General features: G+C 33.2%; 1 protein-coding gene across 1 annotated transcript; it reads right to left on the bottom strand.

Annotated features, from left to right (window-relative positions):
• Nucleotides 1-7,991: 7,991 nt before the first annotated feature.
• On the bottom strand, nt 7,992-9,370 carry LOC121783797 (transcription factor RAX3-like). Its single transcript, XM_042181979.1, has 3 exons — nt 9,081-9,370; nt 8,886-9,015; nt 7,992-8,587 (listed from the first exon to the last, which is right to left on the bottom strand). The coding sequence occupies exons 1-3, from the start codon at nt 9,214-9,216 to the stop codon at nt 8,110-8,112; spliced, it is 744 nt and encodes a 247-aa protein (XP_042037913.1). The 5' UTR covers nt 9,217-9,370; the 3' UTR covers nt 7,992-8,109.
• Between the last annotated feature and the right edge of the window lie 6,238 nt (nt 9,371-15,608).

The raw sequence follows: 15,608 nt of genomic DNA, 5'->3' as shown, positions 1-15,608 counted from the left end.
TTTTTCGATGTAATTCGATTTAGTTTGTGATTTTTTTTTTTGATTTAATTAGTTGGTGGCGTTACATTATGTTGTGAAATTCATGTATTTAGAGTCTAGTGCACTCTGTCCATGCGGACGAGAGGTGATTTGGGCTTCATATTGTAAACTCGCTTTAAGTTTAGTTAGTTGATGAGATTTTTCTTGAAGATTGAAAACTCCATTTATTTATTGCATCATGTGATGGGTATAGATTAATGTTTTATTTCATGCACATTATTTCAAAAATATAGTACTATAACCTCATGAAAGAAGTTGAATTAGTTTCTTGTAATTTACTACTACTAGTATTTTTTTTGGTTCTTGTTAACTAGACACATATTAAAAAATAAAATCACAAACTAAAATGGAATCATATTGGCTACAATTAAAAGTGAGGCAAACATGTTTTCATAGGAACCATCTGGTGATAGAAGTAAGTATTTACGAGACTGGAGATCTTAAATTCGTATATTATTGGTGCTTTTCCGAACAAGCTACCATACTTGATAAAGTGAGTATTTACGAGACTGGAGGTCTTAAATTCGTATCTTATGAAGGTTGTTTCGATCAAGCTACCGTACTTAATGAAGTGAGGATTTTTATGAGGATGAAGGTCTTAAATTTGTACCTTATTAACGCTCTTCCGATCAAGCTACCATACTCGGTTTTTCAAGTATGATTATCGCTCTTGTGTGCTTCACAGACTAGCACTTAATTGTCTCATAACCGTATTATCCGGTTAGTATCCTTTATCACAATATTTTTATATCCAGCTCGTGTGTCATTGTTAAATTTATTATTTTAACACTTCCTTTGTCCCACTAAATATGAAACATTTTTTTAGAATGAAATTTTATGCTGTGTTGTTTTGTGTGTTAATGAAGAGAGACGAAAAGTTAGAAATGATATTGTTTCCATTTTTGGAAATGTTTCATTTTTATTGACGCGACTCAAAAAGGAATATGTTTCATTTTTATTGAGATATAGAGTATATAATTGAAGGAGCTCAAGTGGACATCACGGGAAGGGAGGAATGTGGTATTTCTTTGCCAACATTGGACGTTACGAGACAGTTGATCAAACGTAATTAATGATAACTGTCAACCGACTTTTTCAAAATACTTAATAACGTTGGTGGACATATATAATAAGACGTTCCATACTTTTGTGTTGCTTATTGCGTTTTGGCAAAAACTAAATTCCATTTTAAGAGAAAGTATCATAAGAGGTGTTCCATTTCAACTTCAGTTTTTTATCATTTTCATTTTCCAGCATACATTTTATTTTGCCACTAATATACTAATAATTAGAAGTAACACGTCTTTAATATTTTAATTTAAAAAAAACATTTTCGCTAATTTCACTCGTTTATATTGTTTAGTTATTGTAAAGACAACATTTTTCGGTATGCTAAGATAGGAATTAGGATGTACGAGTCCATTTTGATTTGTATGCTTGGTATATACGATTAAGAGAAATGAGAACAAATCATACTTTCTAAAAAAAATTATTCATGTTAATATAAAATGTAAGTGACTCTAGGGGCCGTGTCTGATTCGAGAACTTAAAACGCAATTTGGATGTGACAATAAAGTTAAATTTAATTGAAATTGCTTATCTTCAATTAAGTAGAAAAGCGTAATTATTAATTCTTGAATAATGCAAATAGATGTTGTTCTATAAAATACTACTACTATTTATCATAAAATACGTCTGGGAAATGTGAATAACATCATATTATAAATGAAATACGAGTATTCTTTTGAAAATGACCACCACTTTTTTTCAACTCATTTTACTTTAAAAGGATAAAAGACCAAGAAAAGTTGGATTGAGTTCGTGGTGGGTATGGAGTTTCCTGCAAGTAAGAGATTTTTCTTTTTTATTTTTGTGGCCAATTGAAACATTTTAGTACTAAATTAGGGGACCGCCCTTAAAACTCTTTCACTACTATTTTTATCTATCATGTTATCCATTTAAGTATTTGATAATCATGCGATTAACTTAAGAATATTCATTGAGTTGAGAACTTGAGTGTAAAAGTCTTTCACAATGGTAGCAAGAAAATGATTGGCTGACAATAGCGAGTCCCATTCGTTATTAATGACCGATTTGATTGAGGTATATAATTTTTTCATGGTGTTACGCGTATATGTTACGTATAATTAATCGTTATGTTCTATACCAAAAAAAGATGTATTTAGGTTTTAGTCTAAGAGAAAATGTGACATAAATTATTGAAGCAAAATACACAATACTAATCATTTTAATTGTTTAGTCTGGGTAGGGTTTTGTAACTGGAGAGGATAGGGATGTTCCTTTCTATTACAAAAAAAACACGACACATGAAGATATATATCTTGTTAAAAAGATAAATTAAATTAACTCAAATATTAATATTCTATGAAAATAAATAATTTTAAAGTATAACTTATAAATAGAGGTATAAAATTAAATGAGGTGATATTTCTATGTATCAATTTTTTCCGGGTTGAGATATAACATTGTCCTCAAGAAGGAAATAAGGAAAGTAATTTAATGCACTTTTTATTAGTATTAAAATACTAATAAAACTTTATCTAAGGTAAATACTAGTATCGTATCCATGAAAACTAATAGTTAACTTGTACGTACTGCAACTTAAACGTCAAATACTATCTAGGGATTATTTTAAGTAAATAAACATAATTAAATAAAAATAAAAATAAATAAAGATAGCCGATAAACCGAGCTAGCTAGGTTCAATCAATCAAACAAGGGAATTATAGAGTATTCATTCCATTGACAATTTAGTAGTTCAATTATGACTCAAGTTATACTTGGACGATATTGGATTGAATTTATTTGCCATGGAAAAATTAAAAAAATCTCAAAATTGACGTATTTAGATTAAAAGTATGAAAAGAAATACCTAAAATTATTGTTTTATTTATACATAAGCAAATAAACTAATTAAAAACTACATCGTAAATGATAATAAATAGTATGAGAATTATTGAGAAGACGAATCACCTACCACTCCATCGACTTTATTATCCCAGAAGTAGAAATGTTAGAATTAAATAAGTATGGATTTTCTTGGTTCAGTCTAATATTAAACTATTGTTAAGTTTTCTTAAATATTTCAAGTGACTCAAATCTAAGGTCATTTACTGATTTGTTGTAGACATACATGCATATGGTGTTCTATTTTATCCTTTTCTCCACAATTAACTTATAACCGACTGCAATGAATTCCAAGTTTTAGAATAACAAGGTTCCGAATAATGGAGATTAGACAACTAAAAGTTTAAATATTTTTTATAAAAATGAAAATATTAAAGAGGTTTTTGCCTCACCGCCCAAATCAGAATAAAAGTAGATCTCTCTTTTCTTTAAATTTTATTTCTATTTTCCCTTTTTTTCTTTTTCTAGAAAATGTAGGTTGCTTTCTTTAAGTGGTGAGAAAATCCCACAAATTTCGCTTCCAATGTCCTCGAGAAAGATACAGGTCGGTTTTATGCGTTACCTAATTTAAAATATTCTTTTTGTGCTTTTCTGGATATTCCCTTGTCTTAGAGCACCCACAACCGTGCTCTTGCCAGCGGCACGGTTGTGGGCCCGGACGGTACTATTCATGCCTGCTCTCTGGCAAGAGCACAACACCCACAACTGTGCTCTTCCGCAAGGACGAGCACAATTAATATAAAATTCAATTACACAAAAACATTTTCATAATACTAAAATTCATTAAAAAATCACAATAAAAATTACAAATTACAAATAAAATAAAAAGACATAATTAAAATCCTAAAAATTAAAAATTACATAATTAAAATACTAAAAATAAAAAATTACATAATTAAACTCCTAAAAATTAAAAATTACATAATTATTGGCTAATATTACCCGAGGAAGACTACGCATCCGGCGGCACCAACCCCAATTGTTTTTGGAGACCCAATATCATGGACTCGTGCGTTTGAAGTTGCGTGGGGGTCATAGTTGACCTATCGGCCATATTGAGTTGGGCCAAAAGGGTCCACAACGAGTTGTTCGGGGGTGGAGGTGGAACATAGGGTGCGGGTTCGGGAGCGGGGGCAGATGGAGTCGCGGCGCGACGGCGTTCGGCCGCCGCCTTCTTCCTTCCTTGCGGTCGGCGTCGGGAACCGCTTGGTCCAACGTCGGGGCTACCCAAGTTAGCTTCGGCGAGTTGGCTAGCCACTTCTTCGCCGGCGTCGGATAGGGATGCCGACCGTGAGCGTTTGGAGGAGCCGCTAGAGGAGGATGTTACCCCTCCCAGATACTTCGGGTGCGTCCTCGTTTCCTGCCAAACATTAAGGTACTTGAACGACTTACCGTTCATGGATTGGTAGGTGCTCAGCGCGGCAGTGATGATGTCGACCTCGCTCCGCCCGCTCCCGGCATTCCGCGACTCCTGGAGGAAATAGCCGTTGAACTTGCCAATTTCGTCGTTGGCTCGGCCGATGCAGTTGCGCACCATACTCTCGTTGCGCTCGATCGTTCCCGGCGGCCGGTTTGCATTGTACCGCCGAGAGACGCGCCACCAAAAGTGATCGCCGGATTGGTTCGTGCCAACCACCGCATCTTCGGAGATTTCCAAGTACGACTTGAACAATCTATCCATCTCCGCCGGTGAGTACGGTGTGCGGACACCGGCGCGAGATGGAGGAGTCTGCGTTTGGGAAGGGACGGGAGGCCTAGGCTCCGGAGTCCACCCGTATCGCCCATCGGAGCCACCTTGGTCGTCGACCGGGTATGGCCGGTAGCCACCCGGAACGCCCGAATCTTGGGATTGAGGAGGGGCCGAATATTCCGTATCCGGACTAGGAAACGGTTGCGAACCGAACCATTCGGGGTTCCAACCGTGGGAGCCGCTTGGGTTGTCGTCTTGACTGATGCACTATTTATTAGCACTAAAAATACCTGCAAGTTTACAGGGTAGAACTAGTATAGCTAAAGGTCAGTACCGGGATATCGAACACAGGGAATAAGATTGCAACTGGCTATCATGTACTAAGCGTCATATACTATCTAGAGACACAAAGTATTTTTAGTTTTGGTTTTATAAACTAGACATAAATATAAACAAATATAAAAACAAAATAATACAAAACAGGCTAAAGAAAGTAGAGTTTTAGGATCCAACTACTACGACCTAGTGATGATTAATCTCACAGAACCTTTACCTTTATGTGTCTCCAGGATTATTAGGAAAGTCGCGATGTTCAGATAAGCCCTCTCTCGAGTGCACTTATCCAGTAGATTAGACTCTAACTATCAAAGTCTCCTTCCAATAAATTAGATTCTAACTCCTTAAGTTCCTAAGACTCAAGCCCTCACAAAGGGTCCCCTCTCTCGAGTGCAGATAAACCTATGTGTTGTACTCGTTCCTTTTACCACGTAAAACTAGCTATCTCTCGATTAATCTAGTTAGACGGACATAGTTCTAAAGTTGGCCAGACAAAAGAACAATAAAAGCACAAGAACAAGCAAAACAATCACAAGAGCTAGAAAAATGTTCAATTCAATAAATCAAAACATATTCATAATAGTTTTCGCCAAAAAAACTACAAATGATGTTTAACTACTCATAGACAAGTAGTAAAAACAAAAATAAAAGTATAAGACATGAAGGAAATTGATAAAACCCAAGGTTGAATCTTCAATCTTCAGTCTTCTCTTGCCTGGATCTGCAGAGCTCCGCTCCAATGGAAGATGGATGAATTTAAGGGTGGAATATGGAATGGAAGAAGTGTAGAGAGTGAGAAGGATTGGAGGCTCTAAGATGAAGATTATGAATTAGGTTCAGAGGTATTTATAGGCTGGAAAAAGGTTTATTTTTGATAAATTTCATGCCCTACAAGAAATAGGAGAGATTTAGCTTCACAATATAATAATTTCTTTTCTTCCGTGAATTTCCGCCTAAATTCCCGCCAGATTTTGACTGCACTGCGCAACGTTCGTAGAATTGTCATAACTTTCTCCACAGAACTCCGATTGAGACATGCAAGATATCCATGCGAAGCTCTTTCGAAGACGAAGAGAATGGCATATAGTAAGCACTGATTGGACTTCAAAATCGCTGGAAGAATGGGCTCAAACAGAGGCTGCTGCACGTTGGCCTTTTTTTCCATTTTTCTATCTTTTTCTATCATTTATCAACAAACACGTCAAAAATACCAAATGTATAACATATGCAATTTAAGAACATAATTTGCATGATTGACATTTAAAACAAGTCAAATATAGTCTTTAAAAACATGCAAAATCTGTGTTTGTCAGTGACCGGACATAGTGGTGTTGCAGGGTGTGAGAGGAAGATGAAAATGGATATGAGAGATTGAAGATGAGAATGGAGATGAGAGAATGATGATGAGAATTGTGTAGTGAAAGTGTGAATTTTTGGGAGTGAAATTGGGGATATTTATAGATGAAAGTGTGTATTTTTGGGGTAAAAAAATGAAAAAAAAATTAAAAAGGTGTAAAAACGGTTCTAAACGGATATATTTTTTTGGGGAAGTGAAATTTTTTTTTATCGGTTTTTTAATTAAAAAATGATTTTTTTAAAAAAAATAAAAATTTTTTAAACTCAACGGCTATGCCGTTGACGAATGGGAGGGCGACACGTTTGCGTCCGCTGGCACGGACGTGCTCGATACATCGAGCAGCGCCGTGCCAGCGGCGAGGCTGCAGCGGCGGCGATCCTTCGCCTTGCCAACGGCGCGGACGGTGGTGGCGACTTTCGCCACCGCTGCGGATGCTCTTAGACTTTATGGCATTCAGAAAGGTACTTTCCTTTAGTTTTTTTTAATCCAATTATATGAATTTTAATTTTTTTTCATTTTTCAATAAACAATTTCAAGTTGATTAAAACGGATTAAATTAACACGACCAATATATTTTTTATTTTAATTCCTAGAGAAAATTTTATTCTGTATTGTAATTTATTTAAATAAAGTTATTTATTAAAATGATAAAATAAATAAATAAATATTACACCAATAAATCTAGGGACTCCCTCAGTGATATTGGCCCATTAAATTAGATAAGAATTACTACAATGTTTGGGCCCTACAAAAAAAAGCAATCTTACATTAGCTTGAAAAAAGAATGAATACATATATCTGGGCTAGGCTAGATACATCCTTCATATTTTTTGCTTTAATAGTACCAACTTTGAAAATTCATGAGTTTCTAGAATAACTTTTTTTTACTTTTCGTTTGTGTTGAAATTGACAATAAGTACGTTTGTGTTGAAATTGAAAAAAATTAGTGGGATCGGAACACTTGACCGATTCAGTCAATTTAAATAAATTAATCAAATTAAACACCCACTAAAGCAACTTGGTGAATTCCTGTGGTATTATTGTTGTTACATTCTCCTGTAATTTCTCTGCTGCTGTGCTATTAGGTGCACTCTTTGTTAGAATTAGCTTTATTGCACAAAAAATAGTCTCATGGGTCGGCCCGAATGATCGTAAAATTGCAGCCGGAATATGAAATCAGGCTATTCGGATTAGCTCATTCGGGTTAATCAGGTTGGCCACTTATTACTTGTATAACATCATTGTTATATAAGCACATGACATACATTTATCAAATAAACACAAACAATAAAAAACAAAGCAGAGGATCCGAGTAAACATAGCCAAATGTTGGGCCAAGAAGCTGCAGTGTAACTGTAGTTCCTTTCTTTAAGATACCCTTTTTGCTAAAAACCTAACAAGTTATGTCCAAAATGTCAAACCACCTTTTGCAGCTTTGTAAATGTACTTCCACTGACTTTCATGGAAAATAAACCATCATTGTGTAATAATACATAAAACCAATTATCCAATCTTTATAAAACTTATCTATATTACACTGACAAATATAGATTATTAATAACTGGATTATGCAAATGTCAGTCCACACAACCCTGAGATTCCCATTTTCAGTAACAACCAAGAGCTCTATCCACAAAATGATAACAAAATCATGAGAGAGAGAGAGAGAAGCATCTTAGATGATGAAAGTGATAGTACAGTAACAAACATATCCCCATCAGAAGTAAAAACAAGATGAATAAACAAAAACAAAAACAGATCAATTCAGTGAAACCCCATTCATCCTCTCCCAAAATCCATAATTGTAGAGGCCATGAGCCTGATCAACAAAACAACTCACATCAAACACATCCATTCCTTGTTCAAACCCTCGAAAATCGCCTGATCCATGGCTCGTTGTCGCAGCAATATCCACAAAGCTCGTAGATGCTGAAGAAGGATCCATCACTAGAGGGTTAGGGTAGAGATGCTGATCTTCATCAACACAAGTACTATACTGAAAGTGATTAGTCATGGTTTGCAGGCTATTGCACGAAAAGGCCGCTCCATCGAGTATGGGCTGATGATTGCATAGGGCGGGACCGTAGTTGCTGTAGATTGAATAATTTTGAACTTGTTTTGTGGGGCGCGATTGGCGCCTCTGCCTGACGATTAGCTTCTTCTTGAGCCTTGTGTTCCAGTAGTTCTTGATGTCGTTGTCTGTCCTTCCCGGCAATTGGGCAGCGATGATAGACCATCTGTGCCAATTGCCATCATATATAGTGAATACTCTCTCTGTGTCCCATTAAAAGTTAAACGTTTTCCTTTTTGGATTGTCTTATTAAAAATAAAACGTTTTAAAAATGGAAACAACATTCTCTCTATTCCTTTCTCTTACTTTACTATCTCTTCATTAACTCACAAAAACAACACTACATAAAATCTCGTGTTGAAAACCAAATGTTTCATATTTAATTGGATCGGAGGGAGTATTCATTTGATCACCAAAACCCTAAATAATTTAAATTTGAGATTTAGGTTTTCTAAAAAAATTACCTGCTGCCGATGGTGATGTAGAGGGTGCAGATGAGGTTATCTTCTTCCTCGGTGAAGCCACCGTGCTTGAGGTTGGGGCGGAGGTAGTTGAGCCAACGCAGACGACAGCTCTTCCCACATCTCTTGAGGCCTAATTAACAAGGATCAGTTGCTAAAAAAACGAGTTAAAGAGAATTAAATAAAGTGAATTTGAACCTATTTTAGGAGGTAAGGCAATCCAATTGCCACCGGTGCCATGGCTTTCGATGTAGGATTTGAGCTTGGCGTCTTCTTCAGGCGACCACGGCCCTCTCTTCACGTTGGCTTTGTCGCAGCAAGGCGCTCTCCCCATCTTTGTTAATTCAACCCGAAACTCATGTGTTGTAGTATTATATATGCTGAGAAAGTGAGAGAGAGATGGCTGGAGAAGGGAAGAGCTGGATTGAAACTGTGTTATGGTTTAATGTCAAAAAAGTAGAGTGGAAAAAGAGGGACATCTTTATGAATTAAACTAATGCAGCAATTTGGAATGCCAGGCAGTAGGCTGACCTTTTTCTTATTGTCTTTTAATTCTCTCTTCAGAATCTAATTGTATTTTAACAAACACTTTATTTGTTATTTCTTTATCATATCTTAATTTGAATAGCAAAAATCTCTTTTCCTATTTAAGTTAACTAGAAATCAACTAGACCGTGACCTATGTTCACACAATTTCAGTTTAGGGATTCTTGAGTTTAAGACACATATAGATCCAACAACAAAATCTACTACGGAGTATTGTTTTTACACTAATTATTGAATTTTTATACTAACGTCAATATTGTCTTTTATTCGGTTTCTAAAGAGTCATATATTTAGAAGTAGCAAAAGTTTGATTTAGCTTATATATATAACTCTATTAACTTGTACTGATAATACTTATATAAGTAATTTAATCACTCGTTAGTGTAGTTGGAGTGTAGACCAATTCAATTACTTGTATCAATTATGTTGATCTCGAGTGATTAATTACTGGTGTATGGAAAACAGAAAATACATAAATTCAAACCTTCTATTGTTTTTTGCCTAAGGATAAGCCTGAATGGTTAGGCTTATATATAATTACTAGTACTATAATTTTTTTGGTGAGATATAATTTGGTCAATCCAGATTCCTACTTAGCATCCGTCCTTTTTTAAAATCATATCCGTTCCTAAACCGACAGACGTCTTGTTTCAGGGGAATAATTAAATATAATCTTGTATTTATTTGTCTAGAATCAATCGTTATGATCTTAATCTCTTAGCTACTATGCATGATATTAGTAAATTGATCAATATGTATCGATATTTGAGGGAAAAATATATATTCTACATTTTTGTCATGCAAAAATCAAAATGTGCATGTCAATTTTATTTTGTGGTGTGACGAAAATAATAATAACAATTATTATTATTATTATTATTATTATTATTATTATTATTATTATTATTATTATTATTATTATTATTATTATTATTATTATTATTATTATTATTATTATAAATGTGTACATCAGGGATCAGCGTACTAGTAGTAGTAAGGTATAATTGCTCTAGCAACTCAAATTTTCACTCTGAGATCAAATTTGTAAAGTGAAAACATTGAGTTTTGAATTGTTAATTTTTATAACTTATCATTTTATATTCTAGTAATGTCTAACTTTAAATCTAGATAAACTTAAAAATCAAATTTAAATTTTAAAAACTCGTTTAGTTTTGAATATATTAAGTCTCCGTAACGCTCAATTAGTTAATTATAAATAAGTGAAGCTTGAATTTACCACTATTAATTTTCAACCACACCATGATAATGTGATGCATAAAATTCAACGCCCTAATTCGATTAGTTATATTCATTGGGGAAAAGAAAATAAATGTTAAAATATGTGAAGGGGCGTTAATTTGATTGTTTAATAGTGTAATGTTTGTATCGTGATGACTTAATCACTATTATATTATATGTCACCTTTTGACTTAATTAGATCAGAAAAACAACTACAGAATAATCAAAGTAGAAATTTATGGAAATGTTACTTCAACTTACTTTTCTTTATTATAATAAAAAAAACTCTGGAGAAAATCTTGTGTAAGGAGATTTCGTGGTAGCGCTTTCACACTATAAAACAAACAATTACAGTAATTAATTAAAACATAAACAAAGATAGTTGATTTGCTAACCCATAAAGGTGTAATTAGAGTTCTAGATAAAATCTTTTTCCACTTGATAGTACGGAGGATCTCGACTTGTGGGACCTCTATTTGGCTTCTTCTTGTTCTTGTTTAAATCCTAGTCACTTTTGGGCTAAGATCATGTTGTTAGAACATTTTATTTTGATACTATTTACGGGTTGGAGGTCTGCCTAAACCTCCCGCCCACAAGGGCGTTTTTTATTTAAAAAAAAAAGTCAAGGAGTTAATTCTATTCAAAACACATGGTATAGAATGTCACCATACAAATATTTTATTCATTAGATCAAGGTTAGAGATAGCATACACACAAGAGAGTCAAGCAATCCAAAAAAAAAGTGAACTTTATAATTAACAACATTAGTCTTTTCTAGGGAATTACCAATATGAATTGTCTAACTTTCTCATCAGCTTCTTTCTAGCTAATTGCTTGATTTCACATAAGGGGCTTTTTAATCGTTTGATATCTTTATGCTGAGAAAGATTTAAAAAGGTTAACAAAAAACCTTTAGTTAAAGATTTAGCAGATTTGATAAAATTGGGCAATACATATATAGTTTATCAAAACTAAAGAGAGCACATTTATGTGCACAAAAACTATTGTTATTCATGTCATCCAACAAGTATCATTTATTGTTATTTTAAGAGAATGATGCATATAGTAAAAGTGTAATTTGTAATGTACTGTTTTTTTTATAAATTGCTAATTACCTATGAACCGTATCTAAATTTCCAATTTTAACAAACTCTAATTCTTTCTATGATTAGTGTTATAAACAAAATATTTTAAGAATAATATAGCCGTCTTAGCTCAGCTGGCAGAGCGCATCGATTCCCACAGACGGCGTTTTGAATTATAAATTTTAATTTACGTAAATATATATTTTCTTCTGATAAATTAACATCTCATTACAAAATCCCCATTAAATTAAAGAAAAAATCGTCCTACAAATGTCATTATAAATTGGGCCAAGTTGTAGTGTCGTGGGCCGGATTTCTTGGAGACTCACCATGTGCAGGCCAATTACTGGCCCATTCATCTTTTTTTCTTTAATAAACGAAAATATAGAGAAGAGCCACATAATCTCATAAGCCAGGCTTCCAACAATCTAATTAATCAACACTCTACTTTAATTTTAAATCATATCTACAATCAGTGTCTAGTTAACATCCACCTTTTTTTTTATCAATATTCTCCTATTAAAGTGGAATCCACCGAGAATTGATTTTTTTGTGAAAAATGCGACATATGCTAAACACTAAATATGCATGCAGAAATGCATTGATAAGCGATGAATGAATAAATATAAACTTGTTTATCCTTGGGATTTGAACCCATATGTCCCTTTCATAAAATAAAAATGCAAACAAAATGGTATACAAGATGGACCCTTAATGATATACGATCTTGAATGAAACCCGACATATTATAACATGCATCCATGATTTTGCTTTCTCCACTCTATTTCCTGTCTGGATTATGAGATTTATCAAGCATTTTAAAATGGTGGGGAATGAGCATATGCTTACTTTTAAACAATAGAATGATGGGTAATGGACTAATAGATATAATTTTAACACATTTAACTGATGTTTCTAATATACTATATCCGTCCCGAGTTATTTCAGTCGTATTCAATTTTGATTGAGACGAGTATTCTGACACTTGAAAAACTCTATCCTAATTATGCCGACAGCTATTCCTTATTCTGTTTTTCACGGGCATATTAGTTTTGAATCCAAAAAAAAAAATTGCCCTAAAATGATATCAATAGATGATTTTTTTTTAAAGGCAACGGTTTGGTATGTAAATCGGTTTATATTAATTTAAAGTTTAGTAATTTAAAATGTATTCTCCCAAATTCCTAATATAAAATACGATATTGCAGATAGTGTGAATGAATAAAAGTTTAGTAATTTAAGTTGAAAGCTGGCGTTGACATTAGATTTCAAATTGGTAATACTAAAATATAAGAGTGGACATTCTCTTTCTGCTCCACCATCACAGTATATATTCACAATTTATAAAGAGTGAGTAGAGCATCTATCAACATTATAGTCATCATTTTATATTTTATTAGGACTAGTATCTTTTCTTTTGTCTTTTGTTGATAAAATATTAAATTGTCTAAATGTCTGTACCCGATATGAGAATATACTACTATTGAAATAAAATCAATAAAAAGTTAAAAAGAATGGTCGATGCTAAAAGACTACGTAAAGAGTACATAGATCTTCAGAATATATATATATATATATATATATATATATATATATAGGGTTGCGTTAAAGATAGAACCATTCTTAAGTGTAGAACCTAGAACTCTACATATTTTATTCATTGGATGAGGAAAAAATGACGGTCAAGATTAAAAATCATACATATTAGACTATGTTTTCACGACATTCCGGACTCAACATGTGAAAAAACTCACATGTTGATGGAAGAATGAATGAAACGAAGAAGAGTCCATGCATGCTTTATTTTTTCACTTATCTGCATTCACCCATTAATAATAGTTTTGGTTGTAATGGGAAGTTGTTGTGCAAATCAACACCATTGGATTAAAAGATCTAACGACCTCCGTTTGGCATTTGTTTTACGTTTAAGAATGGTTCTACGTTTAAGAATGGTTCTATCTTGATCACAATCCTATATATATATATATAATATGAGAAGTTTATGTTTGTGTTGGTTTCTAACAAGTATTGGTGTATCATGAGATAAGGAACTAATAGCTAATTAGAACTTTTTTTTGTAGTCTTGACACTTATTAATGAATATGTACGATTATATTGGCCAGTAAATGTCGAGAATGAAATTTTGCAGTGGATTTCTATCACAATATGATACATATTAGCAAAGGAAAATGTAGGGTTGGAACGGTACGGTATACGGTATACCGCGCTGAAATGGTCATACCGCATACCGTACTGTACCGTGCATTGATTGGAAAACACTAAACTTTGATTAGATTAATATCCTTGATTTTATTGTCTAATCAAATTTTATTCCTTATCATCGTTGTTCAAGTGCATGCACGGTCCAGATTCGATTTATATATATTTTTTTCTTTTTTAAAGTCCTAATTATTTTGGTACAATAGATTGAAATCCCAATGGCAGAAAGGTCAATGATAATCCACTAGCATTTTTGCTTATCAGACTTTTAAAGAGAAAATATGTATACGATTGTTTAATTTTGATATGATCAGTTATTTAAAGCAATCATGTCTTGTTGGACTAACACTATGTATATTGAATTGTCAAACTATTTCCTCACCAAACTTTACTGCTCCTTAAAATGTGTCTAAACAAGGCTTTGGTACCTAATTAAATAAATAGATTTTCACAACAATTTAAGCTCAAATAAACTATCTAACACAAAATAATCATTACAGTTTTACTTAATGCTTAGTGGTGGGAAAACTTTTCCATCCACTTGTTTCTACTTATTTAATTGTCATATAATTAATTAATATTGATTGGATGAAATTATAAGCTTATAATTAGATTTCATCAATTCAAATTTTATTCTCTATCATCGTTTAAGCACAAATTAGATTTCTTCCATTCAAATTTTATTCCCTATCATCGTTTTTCATGTAACCAAAATTACTCGATCAGAATCATATGTTTATGACGAGCCAACGGTCCAACAGTAAAAAAATATCAAAATATATACAAAATTGAAAGAAGTTAACTTATTAATCTTTTTAAACATAGTTCGGTATATAACCTCTTCCCGGATTTTTTTTGATACAAAAAGACCGAGCATATGCGTGCATGTTTGGTCGGTAAGTGCTCGCTAAGTATGATGCGTAGTAATGACTAATGTGGATAAATCCTCCGCTAGGTGCTCAAACTCAGTAATTAGTGAGCAAAGTATAATGCTTAGACTTTGTAATAGATTTATAATTGGAAAGGATTAGCATAGCTAAGACAATATAATTTTCAAATAGAACTTTTGTTGATTTGATCTAATCTTCGGATTATCGCAATATATCTTATACATCTAAATTCAAGGTTGTTCGAATGTTATTAGTCCTATTTGTTATCGTATAGTAAAGTGTAGAATTGTTTGAAACTAATATAAGACTAAAACATGGGTGGAATTGGACGTAAGATCATTAGGTATGACGAAGAAGTTAGACGTAAAGCAAAAAGGTATAAAAGTGCATATATAGAGTATCTATCCTATATTTATTTATCTTATAAGTATATAATTAAAGTGTGGCCTAACTTTTCATGGGTATAGCAGACAAGGCATTATTGAATATTGTAGTTTGCAATAGGCTAGAGATGAGTAGGTCCAAACACACATCTTTTAGTTAAGTAAAGATCTTGATTCGTGTTCATCAATCCTATTCTATCTCAATTATATATAATCCTCCTCATGGTGTGCTTCCCCCTACTATGTTTCATCACTTTCCACCTTATATCTTTCCCACACAACAAGCTCAAAAAAGCCTATTAAATAAGTAGTATTAGGTTCTATGCATGAGATGTTACATCTATTGGCTTGATACCATGTTAC

The sequence above is a fragment of the Salvia splendens genome, chromosome 21 (assembly GCF_004379255.2).
Source record: "Salvia splendens isolate huo1 chromosome 21, SspV2, whole genome shotgun sequence".
NCBI classification, from domain to species: Eukaryota; Viridiplantae; Streptophyta; class Magnoliopsida; order Lamiales; family Lamiaceae; genus Salvia; species Salvia splendens.
The sequence above is the reverse complement of the archived record's forward strand: the minus strand, read 5'-3'. Positions and strand labels throughout refer to the sequence as shown.